The sequence below is a fragment of the Heterodontus francisci genome, chromosome 4 (assembly GCF_036365525.1).
Source record: "Heterodontus francisci isolate sHetFra1 chromosome 4, sHetFra1.hap1, whole genome shotgun sequence".
Classification (NCBI taxonomy): Eukaryota; Metazoa; Chordata; class Chondrichthyes; order Heterodontiformes; family Heterodontidae; genus Heterodontus; species Heterodontus francisci.
In genome coordinates, this window is record NC_090374.1 from 154,845,058 (window position 1) to 154,863,082 (window position 18,025).

Consider the following 18,025-nt stretch of genomic DNA (forward strand, 5'->3'; position numbering starts at 1 on the left):
CTTGAGAGTTACAAGCTAGCCAGGAAGGATCAAAAGGGAGAGCTTAGAACAGCGAGGAGAGGACACGAGAAGTCATTGGCGGATAGGATCAAGGAAAACCCTAAGGCTTTCTATAGGTATATCAGGAATAAAAGAATGACTAGAGTTAGATTAGGGCCAATCAAGGATAGTAGTGGGAAGTTGTGTGTGGAATCAGAGGAGGTAGGGGAAGTGTTAAATGAATATTTTGTGTCAGTATTTACAGTAGAGAAAGAAAATGTTGTCGAGGAGAATACTGAGATTCAGGCTACTAGGTTAGATGGGATTGAGGTTCACAAGGAGGAGGTGTTAGCAATTTTGGAAAGTGTGAAAATAGATAAGTCCCCTGGGCCAGATGGGATTTATCCTAGGATTCTCTGGGAAGCTAGGGAGGAGATTGCAGAGCCTTTGTCCTTGATCTTTATGTCATCATTGTCGACAGGAATAGTGCCGGAAGACTGGAGGATAGCAAATGTTGTCCCCTTGTTCAAGAAGGGGAGTAGAGACGGCCCTGGTAATTATAGACCTGTGTGCCTTACTTCGGTTGTGGGTAAAATGTTGGAAAAGGTTATAAGAGATAGGATTTATAATCATCTTGAAAAGAATAAGTTCATTAGCGATAGTCAGCACGGTTTTGTGATGGGTAGGTCGTGCCTCACAAACCTTAGAGTTTTTCGAGAAGGTGACCAAACAGGTGGATGAGGGTAAAGCAGTGGATGTGGTGTATATGGATTTCAGTAAGGCGTTTGATAAGGTAGGCTATTGCAGAAAATACGGAAGTATGGGGTTGAAGGTGATTTAGAGCTTTGGATCAGAAATTGGCTAGCTGAAAGAAGACAGAGGGTGGTGGTTGATGGCAAATGTTCATCCTGGAGTTTAGTTACTAGTGGTGTACCGCAAGGATCTGTTTTGGGGCCACTGCTGTTTGTCATTTTTATAAATGACCTGGAAGAGGGTGTAGAAGGGTGGGTTAGTAAATTTGCGGATGACACTAAGGTCGGTGGAGTTGTGGATAGTGCCGAAGGATGTTGTAGGGTACAGAGGGACATAGATAGGCTGCAGAGCTGGGCTGAGAGATGGCAAATGGAGTTTAAAGCGGAAAAGTGCGAGGTGATTCACTTTGGAAGGAGTAACAGGAATGCAGAGTACTGGGCTAATGGGAAGATTCTTGGTAGTGTAGATGAACAGAGAGATCTTGGTGTCCAGGTGCATAAATCCCTGAAGGTTGCTACGCAGGTTAATAGGGCTGTTAAGAAGGCATATGGTGTGTTAGCTTTTATTAGTAGGGGGATCGAGTTTCGGAGCCACGAGGTCATGCTGCAGCTGTACAAAACTCTGGTGAGGCCGCACCTGGAGTATTGCATGCAGTTCTGGTCACCGCATTATAGGAAGGATGTGGAAGCTTTGGAAAGGGTGCAGAGGAGATTTACTAGGATGTTGCCTGGTATGGAGGGAAGGTCTTACGAGGAAAGGCTGAGGGACTTGAGGTTGTTTTCATTGGAGAGAAGGAGGAGGAGAGGTGACTTAATAGAGACATATAAGATAATCGGAGGGTTAGATAGGGTGGATAGTGAGAGTCTTTTTCCTCGGATGGTGATGGCAAACACGAGGGGACATAGCTTTAAGTTGAGGGGTGATAGATATAGGACAGATGTCAGAGGTAGTTTCTTTACTCAGAGAGTAGTAGGGGCGTGGAACGCCCTGCCTGCAACAGTAGTAGACTCGCCAACTTTAAGGGCATTTAAGTGGTCATTGGATAGACATATGGATGAAAATGGAATAGTGTAGGTCAGATGGTTTCACAGGTCGGCGCAACATCGAGGGCCGAAGGGCCTGTACTGCGCTGTAATGTTCTAATTCTAATTCTAATTCTAATGATAGTTTAGGTTAACTATGGAAAAGGAGAAGGAGCAATCTAAAGTAAAAATACTAAGTTGGAAGAGGGCCAATTTCAATGGGTTGAGAACAAATCTGTCCCAGGTATATTGGAATCAAAGATTGGCATGCAAAACTGCAAAGGAACAATGGGCTGACTTTAAAGAGGAGATGCTTTGGTTAATTCCCACAAGGGGGAAAGGTAGGGCAATCAAAGCCAGAGCTCTCTGGATGATGAGACAGATAGAGAGCTAGATGAAGCAAAAAAAGGGAGGGTATGACAGATGTCAGATTGTTAGCACAAGTGAGAACTAGGCTGAAAATAGAAAGTTCAGAGGGGAAGTGAAAAAGAAAATAAGAGAGGCAAAGACAGAGTATGAGAAGACACTGGCAGCTAACATAAAAGGGAATTCAGAAGTCTTCTGTAAGCATATAAATAGTAAAAAGGTAGTAAAAGGAGGGGTGCGGCCTATTAGGGATGAAAACAGAGACTGAAGCATGGATAAGAGGGCACGGCTGAAGTACTGTGAGTACTTTGCATCTACTTTTACCAAGGAAGAAGATGTTGCCAAAGTCATAGTGAAAGAAGAGGTAGTTGTGATACTGGATGGGCTAAAAATTGACAGCGAGGTGGTTTTAGAAAGGCTGCCTGTTCTTAAAATTGATAATTCACCAGGACCGGATGGGATGCTGAAGGGTGGAAATTGCAGAGATAATTTCGACAATCTTGCAATTCTCCTTAGATACAGGGGTGGGACCAGAGGACTTACAAATGTTACACCCTTGATTGAAAAAGGAATTAATGTTACAAAGTGACTCCTGACAACGCAGCCCAGCACCGACATCATCAGAGTGCTCCCAGCTTTGCACTTGCGCAGAACGGACTCTTGCTGTCAATTTGGTGCTGCGCAAGTGCAGCCAGGATTAGTTTGCGCAAAAACGTCATTTGCATACTGCAACGTCTGCTCGCCACTCGCTCCCCGCCTCGCTGCTTCACCCCCCGACCTGTTGGCCAATCACTCCCGGCCTCACCACTTCTCCCCACTTGAACTCCCCACCTATCTTTGGACCACTCACTCGCGGCCTTCCCGCTTCCTCTCCTCTGCTCTGCCGCTGCTCCCTGCACCCTCCCACTTCTGCTCCCTGCTCCCTCCCACTTCTGGTTCCCACTCCCTCCCGCGATCGCCGCCTTTCTTCCCCGCACAGGGGAAGCGGGGGAGAGAGAGAGTGATAAGATAGGCAGGGCAGGGGAGGGAGACTGTGAGCAGGATGGAGTGGGGAGCAGAAGCGGGAGGGAGCAGGCAGCAGAAGCACAGCAGAGGGGATGAAGTGGTGAGACACGAGCAAGTGGCCCATAGGTGGTGGGGGGGGCGCGGGCAGGGTGGGGGAAGCAGGGAGTAGTGGCCAAGGAGGGAGAAGTAGTGAGGCGTGGAGAAAGCAGTGAGCAGACGGGCACAGGAGGCAGCGACAAAGAGAAGCGCGATGGCAGGAGGGAGCAGGGTACTGTTGGGGATGGGATGGAGGCGGTGATCGCAGCCACTGTGGCAATTTGGGTTTCATTTGTTTTCGTTTTTGTGATAAACTGAGCAGCGCCATCTTTACTACTGGCAGCTGCCAAAAAAGTCACAGACAGTGACGTTTCAGTGTATGAGGCTGTATTTGTGCGTGTGCAAGCACTGCGCCACCTAATGGTTGCACTGTCAGCAAACGCAGCCTTAAGATTAATCCAGCAACTATAGACCAGTTTAACCTCAGTGGTGCAAAAGCTTTAGACGATAATCTGGGCCAAAATTAACAGTCACTTGGACAAGTGTGGATTAATTAGGGAAAACCAGCATGGATTTGTTAAAAGCAAATCCTGTTTAACTAAATAGATTAAGTTTTTTTAATGAGGTAACATAGATGGTTGATGAAGGAAATAGGGTTGATGTGTGTATATGGACTTCCAAAAGGCATTTGATAAAGTGCCACATAATAGACTTGCCACCAAAGTTGAAGCCCATAGAATAAAAGGGAAAGTGGCAGCATGGATCCAAAGTCGGCTAGTGACAGGAAACAGAGATAGTGGTGAACAGTTGTTTTCAGACTGGAGGAAGGTATACAGTGAGGTTCCCCAGGGTACTAGGACCACTGCTTTTCTTGGTATACATGAATAATCTAAAATGTGGGTGTGCAAGGCACAATTTTAAAATTTCCAGATGATGCAAATACTTGGAAGCATTGTAAAATGTGAGGATGATAGTGATTGACTTCAAGAGAATATAGTCAGGTTGGTGGAATGGGCAGACACATGGTAAGATGAAATTTAATGCTGAGAAGTGTGAAGTGGTACATTTTGGTAGGAAGAACAAGAAGAGGCATATAAAATTAAGGGCACAAATTGTTGAAGGTGGCAGGGCAGGTTGAGAAAGTGGTTAAAAAGGCATACGGAATCTTGGGCTTTCTAAATAGAGGGATAGAGTACAAGGAAGTTATGATGAACCTTTATAAAACACTGGTTTGGCCTCAACTGGAGGACTGTGTTCAATTCACACAGTAGGAAGGATGTGAAGGCTTTAGAGAAGGTGCAAAAACATTTACGAGAATGGTTCCAGGGATAAGGGACTTCAGTTATGTGGACAGATTGGAGAGGTTGGGGTTGTTCTTAGAAAAGAGAAGGTTGAGAGGAGATTTGATACAAGTGTTCAAAATCATGAGGTGTCTAGATAGAGAAGATAGAGAGAAACCGTTCTATTGGCAGAAGGATCTCCAGAGGACTCCAATTTAAGGTGGTTGTCAAAAGAAGCAACAGTGCAATGAGGATAAACTTTTTTACACAGCGAGTGGTTAGGATCTGGAATGCACGGCCGAAATATTACAATGAAAGTGGAACTTCCTGCTCCCTTCAGCACCAGATCCACAAAATGGGCTGAAATCGTGATTCCTAACCCATTTCTGTTGGTAATGGCCGTTATACACTCAAAAATTGGACACGAAAGATAAGAAGACCTAACCCGTAGCCTCTATGTACCACATGATGCTGACATGTATTCCATTTCTGCACATTTTAAACAATTTCTAAGGAACATTTTGCAGAGAGGTTGTAGTGCCTCCAGTTTTGATCATACTAATCAGTTACCAGTGATGGTATTCACCATCAAATTAGACTCATTAGTTATTCCCAAACCTAACTAAATTTTGAACAGAAAAAAGGATTTCCCCTCTTCTTCCAAGCAACTATCTCTTCATCCATCATGTGGGTGGACAGGATCACAAACACCTCAACAACCACTTTCAGTGCTGCCATTAACAATAGCAACTTGCATCTACATAACGCCCTTAACATTTTTAAATTTCCCAAGTGCTGTCAAACAAAATTTGACATTGGACCACATAAGGAGATATTAGGACAGGTGAATGAAAGCTTAATGAAAGAGGTAGGCTTTATGAAGTGTCTTGAAGGAATAGAGAGAAGTGGAGAGGCAGAGAGGTTTAGGGAGGGTATTCTAGGCAGCTGAAGCCACAGCTTCAGTTAGGGAGTTAGGGAGGAGCGACACGATGATTGGGTGAACAGGACCTGGTGTGAGTTAGGACACACGCAGCAGAGTTGACAGCTATGACTTATGTGCAATAAGGCTTTTGCACCCTTGAGGCAGAATGCTAGAATTGGGGTTATGGGAAGGATGGCCTCTGATGGATCAAATGACCATTGCCCCATCATTGATGTTATTAACATTCTGCCACTTAATTTCTTAGCATGACTCAGTCAAGACCTGGTTATATTCACTGCTGAAGCTGATTGATTCAATTCCCTGGGTAACCTAGAATCTAAGTTTCCCACCTTATTTTAATGAAGAAATACATCTGAAAGGTGCAATATAATTGACATTGTCTTTCTAAACGAAGCATGTAAATAAACTACAATGTTACTATGTTCTTAAACAGAGTCCTACTTACTGAATGTACAATCGATTCTGCTTCTTCTTGACTACAATGGAAGGCGCTGTCACGCAATGACACATTTTTGCTGAGGTTTAAAAAAGATTACAAAGCTTGTTACATAAAGTTCAAACAATAACATTTACAAGTAGTGCTACAAGAATTATAAATGATTAATGGCTGATGAATTTTCTAAAGTGTTGCAGAGCTCTTAATAAATCGACAATTCATATCTCACTACTGGTTTGTAATGCAAGATTTTAGAGTCAAATTCTCAGTAAGGAATAAATATTTTGAATTATCCTATATACTATTAAAGAAAACAAAACCTGAAAATGGAAAGAAGTGAAACAAATTAACAAGCAGGACCACAGCATTGTAATAATTCATGCCTAGCTCTTTGCTTTACTGAACTAAGTGACTGATATAACCAGGTCAAACCCATGGCCTGGGACAGTCAGGAGGGACAAAGGCAGTAAAAGGCAGGTTTTGGTTTGAGCTGGGAATTAAGGTGTTACATTGAATTGCATGGAATTTACAGCATAGAAACAAACCATTCCGTCTATGCTGGTGATTATGCACATGAGCCTCCGCCCATTCAATTTACTTCATCTCACCCCAGCAACATATCCTTCTATTCCTTTCTCCCTCATGTACTTATCTAGCTTCTTCTTAAAATGCATCTATGCTATTCATCTCAATCACTCCATGTGGTAGCAAGTTCTACATTCTCAACACCTCTAAGGTGCAGCAGGTCAGTTTTCCCTAGGGGCAATAGAGATGGTTCCAGGTATCAGAAATTAAATTTATGATCAAAGATTAATATAAATTAGGTTTACTCTCTTTAGAAAAGGAGAGGCTTTGAGGTGACTTAATTGGAATACACTATATAGTACCAAACATATTTGAAAAGGTTCCTTAAAAAAATTAAACAAGTTCAGAACCTTACCATTGTTGTAGTAAAACATTATTGAAACTCACCAACTAATGTCACCTCCATCATTCTTCTTGCAGATTAAAGACTGCCAGTATTGATGAGTAGACTTAATCACTCCAATTGCAAAATCCTACAAAGTGCAGGCATTATTATGTTTATCCATCTGAATGACTCTGAATGGTTTAATTTACCAGTAAAATTGGTTAAAAGTGGTAAGAACAGAGTAAAAATAATCCTAAAAGTTAACGATTTCCCCAACTCTTTTGTTTTGAGTTGTATGTAATTGGTATTTTATACAAAAATGTTTCTATGTAACATTTAAGTTAGCAAGGAAAATGAGAAAAATTATCAAATTGGCACAAGTGAGAGAGTTTGCTTTCCAGTAACTGCCACTTTTACAATGTGACTTCTCCAAATATATACCACTGTTGGGACCCAGCATTTCCTTTGCAATTTGTATCAAGGTTCTAAACGTGTGAATAAAAGACTTACCATTTTGGTACCAGTGGCACACAGCAGGGGAGGCAGTGGCGTAGTGGTATTGTCACTGGACTAGTAACCCAGAGACCCGGGGTATTGCTCTGGGGACATGGGTTCAAATCCCACCACAGCAGAAGGTGGAATTTGAATTTAATTAATAAACCATTGTCGATTGGTGTAAAAACCCATCTGGTTCACTAATGTCCTTTAGGGAAGGAAATCTGCTGTCCTTACCAGGTCTGGCCTACATGTGACTCCAGGCCCACAGCAATGTGGTTAACTCTTACATGCCCTCTGAAATGGCCTAGCAAGCCAGTCAGTTGTGCCTAACTGCTACAAAGTCAATAAAAAGGAATGAAACCGGATGGACCACCAGGCATCGACCTAGACACCGGAAATGACAACGGCAAACCCAGCCCTGTCAACCCTGCAAAGTCCTCCTTACTAACATCTGGGGGCTTGCGCCAAAGTTGGGAGAGCTGTTCCACAGACTAGTCAAACAACAGTCTGACATAGTCATACTCACGGAATCATACCTGACAGATACTATAATCACTATCCTTGGGTATGTCCTGTCCCACTGGCAGGGCAGACCCACCAGAGGTGGTGGGACAGTGGTCCATAGTAGGGAGGAAGTTGTCCTGGGAGTCCTCAACATCGACTCTGGACTCCATGAAGTCTCATGGCACTAGGTCAAACATGGGCAAGGTAACCTCCTACTGATTACCACCTACCGCCCTCCCTCAGCTGATGAATCAGTACTCCTCCATGTTGAACACCACTTGGAGGAAGCACTGAGGGTGGCAAGGGCACAAAATGTACTCTGGGTGGGGGACTTCAATGTCCATCACCAAGAGTGGCTCAGTAGCACCATTACTGACCGAGCTGGCCGAGTACTAAAGGACATAGCTGCTAGACTGGGTCTGCGACATATGATGGGGGAACCAACACGAGGGGAAAACATACTTAACCTTGTCCTCACCAATCTGCCTGCCGCAGATGCTTCTGTCCATGACTGTATTGGTAGGAGTGACCACCGCACAGTCCTTGTGGAGACGAAGTCCCGCCTTCACATTGAGGATACCGTCCATCATGTTGTGTGGCACTACCACCGTGCTAAATGGGATAGATTTCGAACAGATCTAGCAATGCAAAACTTGGCATTCATGAGGTGCTGTGGGCCATCAGCAGCAGCAGAACTGTACTCAACCACAATCTGTAACCTCATGGCCTGGCTGTAACCACAAGCAGCATGCAATAGACAGAGCTAAGCGTTCCTATAACCAACGGATCAGATCTAAGCTCTGCAGTCCTGCCACTTGGCAGGTTGGGAAGGCAAATCAGGAGACAGTTTGGAGTTAAGTTTTAAACAAAAACAGAAAGCAAAAGCGAAAAATTTAAAATCAATTGCTGTCATACCATATCACTGTATATAATGACCAATTCATAGGCCAGAAATATTATAAATTAACTCGCTCCTTTACTTCTGCTAGAAATTTTTCTTTGTCAAGTGTCAGCCATGGCTCAGTGGGTAGCACTCTCGCTTCTGAGTCAGGAAGTTGAGGGTTGAAGTCACACTCCCCGAGACTTGAGCACAAAAATCTAATCTTACACTCCAGTGCAGTACTGAGAGAGTGCTGCACTGTCGGAGATGCTGTCTTTTGGATGAGACGTTAAACTAAGGCCCCGTCTGGTCTCTCAGCAGCACACAAGGGGATTTTATTGTTACTCCTCCAAGTCCCACTAGCAGGCAAGTAGACACAGGGCAGCATCAGCATAAGCACATAGAGGAAACCTCCCTGACAGGATAGTAAAAGATTCCATTGTACTATTTTGAAGAGTAGTGGTTATTTCTGGCATCCCAGCCAATATTTATCCCTCAATCAATATCACTAAGAACAGATTATCTGGTTATCATCACATTGCTGTTTGTGGGCATTGCTGCGTGCAAAGTGGTTGTTGCGTTTCCTACATTACAACAGTGACTACAATTCAAAAGCACTTCATTGGCTGTAAAACACTTTGGGACATCCTGAGATTGTGAAAGGTGGTAAAAAGCACTAGTGTCTGTCTGTCTTTTCAGGGAGTTGAGCAAGGTTTGCGCTTCTGTAGAAAAGTTTCACTTTTAGTAGTGGCATGAACTTCCTATGCAGTAGCACAAAAGAAAGACAGTAAGGCATTTGTAAGCATGGAAATCAAACATTAGACCAGTTCATGCATCTTCCATTGTATCCATCCCCTCCCCAATGATTGACACACTATAGAAGATGCAAAGGACACTACATTCAATTTGGGTACCACATAGTAGACCTATGACTAAGGTCAGAGCATGTGGAGTCGGGGACAAGTAGCAGAATGGATAGCAAACTCACTGCAAAACAGAAAACAGACAGTAGGGGTAAATATATTTACTCAGACTGATGGACTCATACAAAGCATACCCGATCTTGGAATTCTCCACTGAAGCCTAACTGGTTTACTGGCTTCCCATCGGGTATTTTGTATAATTTAAACCAATTTACTGTGGCCTCCAGGTAGCCTGGTTTGTATTTCCTGACATCATCAATACCTATGAGTTGTAAATCAAAAATGTTATTCATCATAAAAGCAACATTTCCACAATGCATCAAAACAACATTCATTGAAACAATGGGCGGGATTTTACCAGCTCCTGGGTGGCGGGCTAGTGGGGTGAGGGGCCGGTAAAATATCGGGAAGCCACATTGGCAAGACTCCCCGATGCAGTCCCGCTGCCAGGCCATTTACCCAGCAGCAGGAATGGCAGCAGCTCAGACGCCCGCCGATAGGAGGTGGACAGCCAATTTAAGTAATTAAAGGGCCAAATGAAGGCCATTTTGCCAATGGCATAGCGGTCTACTGCTGTGTAGGGAGGCCACCAGCTACATGGAGGCAGCCTCCCAGCGGCTTCCGGGTTTGGGGGCCTTGGTTTCTGGAGGCTCCATGGCCCAAGGAGGGGGTCCCCAGTAACAATGCCCACCTCGCTGGCCCTGACGCCGCCACTGAAGGTATTAAACTTCCAACCGCCGAGACCTGCTTGCCTGGGCACAGCACAGGAACAGATTTTCTGATACCCCTGTGATGGCGCCTCAAAATGGAGACACCCTCTCGTTCTCTTTGCAGCCTTAGCAGCAGCTACTTCTCTCAGTAACGCTGCAAAGGCAGCAGAGCTGCCGGCACTCTAATTGGGCTGGCAGTGTGGACAGCCAGCCACCATCCTTAATTGGATAGTGGGCCCGGCAGCAGCCTCTTAATTGGTCGACGCTGGGAAGACTGCCTCTGCGGACCCGATGCCCACCTGCATGGGCTTGGGACCTGCATGTGGTCCTGACATCAGGACTTACCTTGTGCCGGGAAAATCCCAGCCAATGGCTTTAATGCATCATGTCTCCTCCTTTGAAAAAAAAAATTGCTAGATAAGAGGAAGGCATTTATTAGGTATATTCCCATGCAGCCACAGGTACGGTAAGATATTGACTAGGTTATACCATCTGTGTGCATTATGTTCGCCAGCTTCCCACGAAACCATACAATTGTAGGCACGATTGGGCCAAACATTATGTTACATATTCATATAACATTGTATGGTGGTCCTGGTTTTGGAGATTGCTGGAGCACCCACTGTTTGCAGCCAGTACTACTAACCTCATAGCTTCCAACATCATAGGCCCGGACAGTCTGCTTCTATCTCCTTCCCAAAATCCACTTCAGGACTGTGCTGGCTGACCCATTGTTTCAGCCTGTTCCTGCCCCACTGAACTTATTTCTTCCTATCTTGACTATCTTTTCTCCCCTGGTCCAGTCTCTTCCCACCAACATACGTGACTCTTCTGACGCCCTACATCATTTTGACAATTTCCAGTTTCCTGGCCCTAACCGTCTCCTCTTCACTATGGACGTCCAATCTCTCTACACCTCCATCCCCCACCAGGACGGTTTGAGGGCTCTCCGCTTCTTTCTTGAACAGAGGCCCAACCAGTCCCCATCCACCACCACCCTCCTCCACCTGGCTGAACTTGTTCTCACATTGAACAACTTCTCATTCAACTCCACTCGCTTCCTTCAAGTACAAGGTGTTGCTATGGGTACCCACATGGGTCCTAGTTATGCCTGTCTTTTTGTGGGATATGTCGAACATTCCTTGTTCCAATCCTACTCAGGCCCCCTCCCCCAACTCTCTTTCTGGTATACTTACAACTGTATCAGTGCCGTTTCCTGCTCACGCTCGGAACTAGAAAATTTTATCAACTTTGTTTCTAATTTCCACCCTCCTCTCACCTTCACATGGTCCATCTCCGACATTTCCCTTCCTCGACTTCTCTGTCTCCATCTCTGGGGAAACGCTGTCTACTAATATTCATTATAAGCCCACCGACTCCCACAGCTACCTCGACTACACTTGTTCACACCCTGCCTCCTGTAAGGACTCCATTCCATTCTCCCAGTTTCTCCATCTCCGATGCATCTGCTCTGATGATGCTATCTTCCACAACAGTGCTTCTGATATGTCTTCCTTTTTCCTCAACCGAGGAATTCCCCCCACTGTGGTTGACAGGGCCCTCAACTGTGTCGGCCCATTTCCTGCACCTCTACCCTCACCCCTTCCTCTCCCTCCCAGAACTGCGACAAGGTCCTTGTCCTCACTTTCCACCCCACCAGCCCCCACATCCAAAGGATCATCCTCCGCCATTTCCGCCACAGCCAGCGTGATGCCATTACCAAACGCATCTTCCCCTCCCTTCCCCTGTCAGCATTCCAAAGGGATCGTTCCCTCCGTGACACCCTCGTCCACTCCTCCATTACCCCCACCACCTCCTCCCCTTCCCACAGCACCTTCCCCGGCAATCGCAGGAGGTGTAATACCTGCCCATTTACCTCCTCTCTCCTCACTATCCAAGGCCCCAAACACTCCTTTCAGGTGAAGCACCAATTTACTTGTACTTCTTTCAATTTAGTATACTGTATTCGCTGCTCACAATGTGGTCTCCTCTACAATGGGGAGACCAAACGCAGATTGGGTGACCGCTTTGTGGAACACCTCCGCTCAGTCTGTAAGCATGACCTCGAGCTTCAGGTTGCTTGCCATTTCAACACCCCGCGCACCCCCCCCCCCCCCCACCTGCTCTCATGCTCACATCTCTGTCCTGGAATTGCTGCAGTGTTCTAGCAAACATCAACGCAAGCTCGAGGAACAGCACGTCATTTACCGATTAGGCACGCTACAGTCTGTCGGACTGAACTTTGAGTTCAATAATTTCAGAGCACGACAGGCCCCCCCTTTTTATTTTTAGTTCTTTTTTCTTTTTTATTTGTTTATTTTATTTTAGTTTGTTTCTACTGTGCCTACCCACTGTTTTTTTTAATGTTTGTGCTTGGAGCCGGTGCTGTTCATTTTAGAGTCAACTAACACCCTCTCTGTACTAATGCTTTGTCTTTCAAAACACCATTAACATACCGTTTGCCTTTGTTCCATGACCTTCTGGCCAGTTATTCTCTGTGACCTTGTCCTATCAACACCTCTTTTGTTATCTCTTGCCCCATCGCCACTTTACTTGCTTAAAACCTTTTACAATTCTAATATTTGTCAGTTCTGATGAAGGGCCATTGACCTGAAATGTTAACTCTGCTTCTCTCTCCACAGATGCTGCCAGACCTGCTGAGTATTTCCAGCATTTCTTGTTTTTACTACTAGACTCATACTAGTTAAACTCACCTGTCACAACATCTGTTAACCTGAGATATCAAACTTGTGCCAGTAGATTAACTGTTAGCAGTATTATAATGGTTTTAGCAGCCCTGTGACAGCTCCAGATGTTTGAACACGTTACATTTTCTCTTCTTTTACATAGAATTATATAGAATTTACAGCACAGAAACAGGCCAAACTATGCCAGTATTCATGCCCCACAGAGCCTCTTCCCACTCTCCCTCATCTCACACTATCAAACCCCTTCATAATTTTAAGGACCTCCACCAGGTCACCCCTCAGTCTTCTTGTTTCTCAAGAAAGGAGTGCCAGACAGTCAGTCTTGCTTGATAGTTGTGCTCTCTCAGTCTTTGTGTTATTCTCGCAAATCTTTTTTTGTACTTTCCCAAGTGCTTCTGTATCCTTTTTGTAATAAGCAGACCAGAACTGTGGTCTAACCAAGGTATTATATAAATATTTAACACAGCTGCTCTGCTTTTGAACTTTATTGAACAAACCCTAGTGCTTTGTTTGCACTTCTTACGGATTTGTAACCTGCATTGCCACTTTCAATGATTTGAGTATCTGTACCCCTCGATCCTTCTACAACACTATCTAATTTGGACTATTATTTTCCGAGGAGTAGGTCCTTATTTCTCCTCCTAAAATGCGCCACCTCATACTTATCTATATTGAAGTTAATCTGCCATTTAAATCTCCATTCTGCCAGTTTGTCAGCATTATATTTTGTCGCTACCCTCCGCAGTATTAACTTTAAGATAATTCTAAAATTTTGGTATTATAACTCTGGAATCAAAGTCCAAATCATTTATGTAAATGGTGAACAACAGTGGTCCCAGCACTGATCCCTGTGGAACACCATTTCCCACCTTCCATCAGTCTGAGTAAATATCTTTACCTCTACTGTCTGTTTTCTGTTTTGTAGCGAGTTTGCTATCCATTCTGCTTCTTGTCCCTGACTCTACATGCTCTGACCTTAGTCACAGGTCTACTATGTGGTATCCTAATTGAAGGCCTTTTGAAAGTCTACGGCCGGAATTTTACGATGGGCAGGGATCCCCGTCCACCAACCGAAAAGTCAGTGGCGAGCCTTCCTCCGCGCACCTGGGAATCCAGACTGAATTTTACGCTCCCCAGGCCCTTAACTAGTCTTGGGCGGAACTTCCACCTCATTGAGGCAGGAAGTCCCGCCTAATGGAGCTGCCAGTCAATCAACGGGCTGGCAGCACTTAGTCCCAGCAGCGCCACTGGGACACTAACCCAGCTTCATGATGAAGATGAAGGACAGCCTTAGAAGAAAGGTAAGTTTTTAGGGCTTCGCTGAGGACAATCGTTTGTGTCCTAGCGAGGCAAGGGGAGGGGTTGGCTGGGGGGGCAGCGGGCGTGTTGTGCGTTGGGGCTTCGGGGGCGGCCTTCCGTGGGGCACAGGGTGCCCGATCAGGAGGTCACCCCCCCCCCCACCCCCAGCCCGCAAGAAAGCCACCTAGTTTCAGGTGGGTTTTTTGAGACCTCAGCAGTCCGTCAGCCAAACGTAAAGTACCCATGGTGGTGGGCGGAGGCCCTTAAGTGGCAGTTAATTGGCCACTTAAGGGTCTTGATTGGCTTGAGGTGGGCAGGCCATTTCTCGCCGTCTCTGCCCCGCGTAAATTGGTAGTGGAGGGTGGAGTGGGTTGGGAAGGGCCCCCCCAGCCTCCCACTCCATTTTACGCACCCTCTCTCCAGCCCAACCCCCCACCCGTCACCAGCCCGCTCTTTTGGGGGCATAAACTTCCAGCCTATATATATCAACTACATTACCCTTGTCTAATATTTCTATTACATCTTCAAATAATTCAATAGCTTGGTTAAGCATGATCTTCACTTTTGAAACAAAAGCAAAATACTGTGAATGCTGGAAATCGGAAATAAAAACAGAAATGCTGGAAATACTCAGCATCTGTGGAGAGAGAAATCCATGCTGACGATTCTTTAGTATATTTTTGGTTTCTAGATGTTTCTCTATTAGACCTTTGAATTAAGATTCCTACCACCAATGGTAAACTAACTGACCTATAGTTCCCTGGATTTGTTCACTCACCCATCTTTAATATATGAATAACATCAGCTAGTGCTCTGGCATTATCCCCTTTTCTGTTATATACTACCTTTACTATCTCGTTCCTAGTTTATTTGAGTATGCACGGATGCAATCTATCCAGATCTGGGGTTTTATCTTCTCTAAGTTTGGCTAGTTTATCATTTCCTTACTTTAGAATTTTTGGTTCACATATTTTACATCACTCTCAGAGAGGAGGGCTGACTCCCTATGCTTTTGAGGGTATCTTCACTGCCCTTGATATTGATACATTTTTGATTACAAGCCCAGGATAATAAACACAATAACCTTTGTAATTGTTTTTAGTTACTGGAATTCTTTTATGTCTCCAGACTTCAGTGAACAATAGCATCACAACATAAGATCTTATTAAGTGAATTTATTATATTATTAATTTATTACATTGATCTATTATATTAAGTGAATTTATTTTTAACAGATGAACAAGCAAATAACTAAATCAATCTATTTATAGTAGAAAACATTTCTATTCATCTTCTTGATGTTGCAGTCTAATATTACACTATTCTCATATCAAATACTTTTTATTTATTTGCAGTGTTTCTTTCCTTATAATTCTTATCAATGCAAGAGCTGATATAGGCTTACACTGATCTCGAGAATACCAGTCTCTCAACTTCACCCAGTTCAATGCTTCTCTTCAAACATGTCTGAAAACAGTCACTGAGACATTTGAGTAAACCTCAATCATATTTGAAAATAAGAGTCTGTCATATATATAAATGAGCGAATTACAGTTTGCTTGAAAATTGCTTGGTAACTCCCACAGCTTTATAGATCACCAAACTAAACTTGATAAAATTGTAGCAATTGCTTTGTTTGGGCTAAGATTCTGGCTACAACAATTTATGTTGAACTCCTTATGTTCCTTTGCTGAGCCACAGCATAACACTCATTAAATTAACCCCCCTTTATCTTAGTTGATGTTGCTCCAAAACTTCATGGTGTCACATGAACTAGAAGATGATGACACTTAAAGATGAGCAAATATTTAAAGTGCTCAACAGGGATATGGCAAATGACTAAAAATCGTTTTTTAGGCAGTTAAACACTACTCTGTAACCATTACCGTTTAATACAATTAAAGGCACATAGTACAATCACCGTCAACTTTGTGATTTTTTTAAAAAGTGTACCATTTGACTTGGTGGCAGCATATTCAAGCCCCACTCCAGATACTAGAGCACATAATTTAGGCTGATGCTTCAGTGCAATGCTGAAGGAGTCCTGTACTGTCAAAGGTCCTGTCTTTTAGATGAGTGTTAAAGCGAGGCCCTGTCTGCTAACTCAGGTGGACTTTAAAGGTCCCAACGACACTATTCGAAGAAGAGCAGGGCCATTCTTCAGTCTACTGACCAATATTTATCCCTCAACCAACAACTAAATAAAAATAAAAGCAAAATACTACGGATGCTGGAAATCTGAAATAAAAACAAGAAATGCTGGAAATACTCAGCAGGTCTGGCAGCATCTGTGGAGAGAGAAGCAGAGTTAACGTTTCGGGTCAGTGACCCTTCTTCTGTTCCGAAGAGGGGCCACTGACCCGAAATGTTAACGAAATAAAAATGATCTGCTCGTTTACCTCACTGCTATTTGTGGACCTTTCTGTGTGTAAATTGGTAGCTGAATTTGTTTACAACAGTGACTAAACTTCAAATATAAGTAATCAGCTGTAAAGTACTTTTGGATGTCCTGAGACTTGAAGGGCCCTACATAAATGCAAGTTGTTTCTTTCTTTCATTATCTGTACTTTTGAGTGTGAAATCCTTGTTTTAGTGCTCCCTGTTTGCATAAACAGACAGACATGTTCAGACTAAACATCATCTTCACTCAATCAGTTTAGAAAAGGAAGAACTACCATAACTGCAATTAAAAGCCTCATCATTCAGACAATGCAACCTTTGAAAACCAGCTGTGTTTAGCAACAGCTGAACATACTCTAACCATGTGTAGGACACAACACTTGTATCACATTCACAGGATACTTATACAGACTTCTTTGTGCAGCTCGCACTGAAAAGAAATGAGGTACACACAGTAATTTGAAAGCTTGGTGAATACTGGCCAAAGTCTTCAGGTATCAGGACACTACAACATATGGAAGGGACTGCAAGGAGCCAAAGCCTTACTAAAAGCCATTTTACATTTGTCTACACTTTAGTTGTTATTATTTTGATTATTCTCCTGTACTTTCAACTTTAATGCTACAAGTGGTATAATGCAGTTACAATGACAGCGACATCCTAAGGAACAGAATCCAAAATGACTGACTTTGTTTTTCACTCATTAGTGAGAATGAAGAAATACTTGTGGTTGATTAGAAATGTATTTGTTCTTAAAATCACAAGAGACTCCGTGGTCCAGATTTGTGTTATCTCAATGGAGATGGTAGGCCACCCTTAAAATATGGCTTATGGGAAAATCCAGTTTTCAGCTGTACCACTTCTCTGAGGGATCTGGCAGCTGTGTGGGTATTGCACTCAGTTTCATTTGATTATTGCTTGCAAGAATTAGGCTGTCTGTACATGTGTATGCAAATCCATAGGGGAATTCTATGCTCTCCCCCGCAGCAGGTCTGAAGGTGAGGAGAGCATATAATTGGGTGGGATGGTGGTGGGGTAGCAACCCCGCCACCTTCCCACCTCCACCGAAATTAAGTCCAGGATGGGAAAGCCTGTGAACGGCCTTCCTGCCCCGCCGCCAATTGAAGCCCTTAAGTGGATAATTAGTACCCAATTAAGAGCCTCATCCCACTGCTGCTGCAATTAGTCGAGCGGCGGGTGGGCCTGTCGCCACAAAGAAACCATGGCCTGAGGTTAGATGCCTTATTGATACTGTTTTGGCAGTAAGTTCATTTCAATTCTTTCTATTTTTGATGCTCATACTGAAATTTCACTGCAGCCTTTCTAAGGCAGGGTGGCCATTATCTTGGTGTCTGACAAGTGTGGAAATCCAT

General features: G+C 44.0%; 1 protein-coding gene across 7 annotated transcripts in view; it reads right to left on the reverse strand.

Moving 5' to 3' along the window:
* LOC137369340 (inorganic pyrophosphatase-like) overlaps positions 1–18,025 on the reverse strand; it is a 76,429-nt gene that overhangs the window by 14,291 nt on the left and 44,113 nt on the right. For all 7 annotated transcript variants that reach the window (XM_068030407.1, XM_068030406.1, XM_068030405.1 and 4 more), the window contains 3 exons: positions 9,670–9,797; positions 6,793–6,878; positions 5,830–5,899 (listed from right to left, as the gene is read on the reverse strand). In XM_068030407.1, coding sequence (XP_067886508.1) covers positions 5,830–5,899; positions 6,793–6,878; positions 9,670–9,797 — 284 coding nt within the window. The remainder of the gene's footprint in view (positions 1–5,829; positions 5,900–6,792; positions 6,879–9,669; positions 9,798–18,025) is intronic.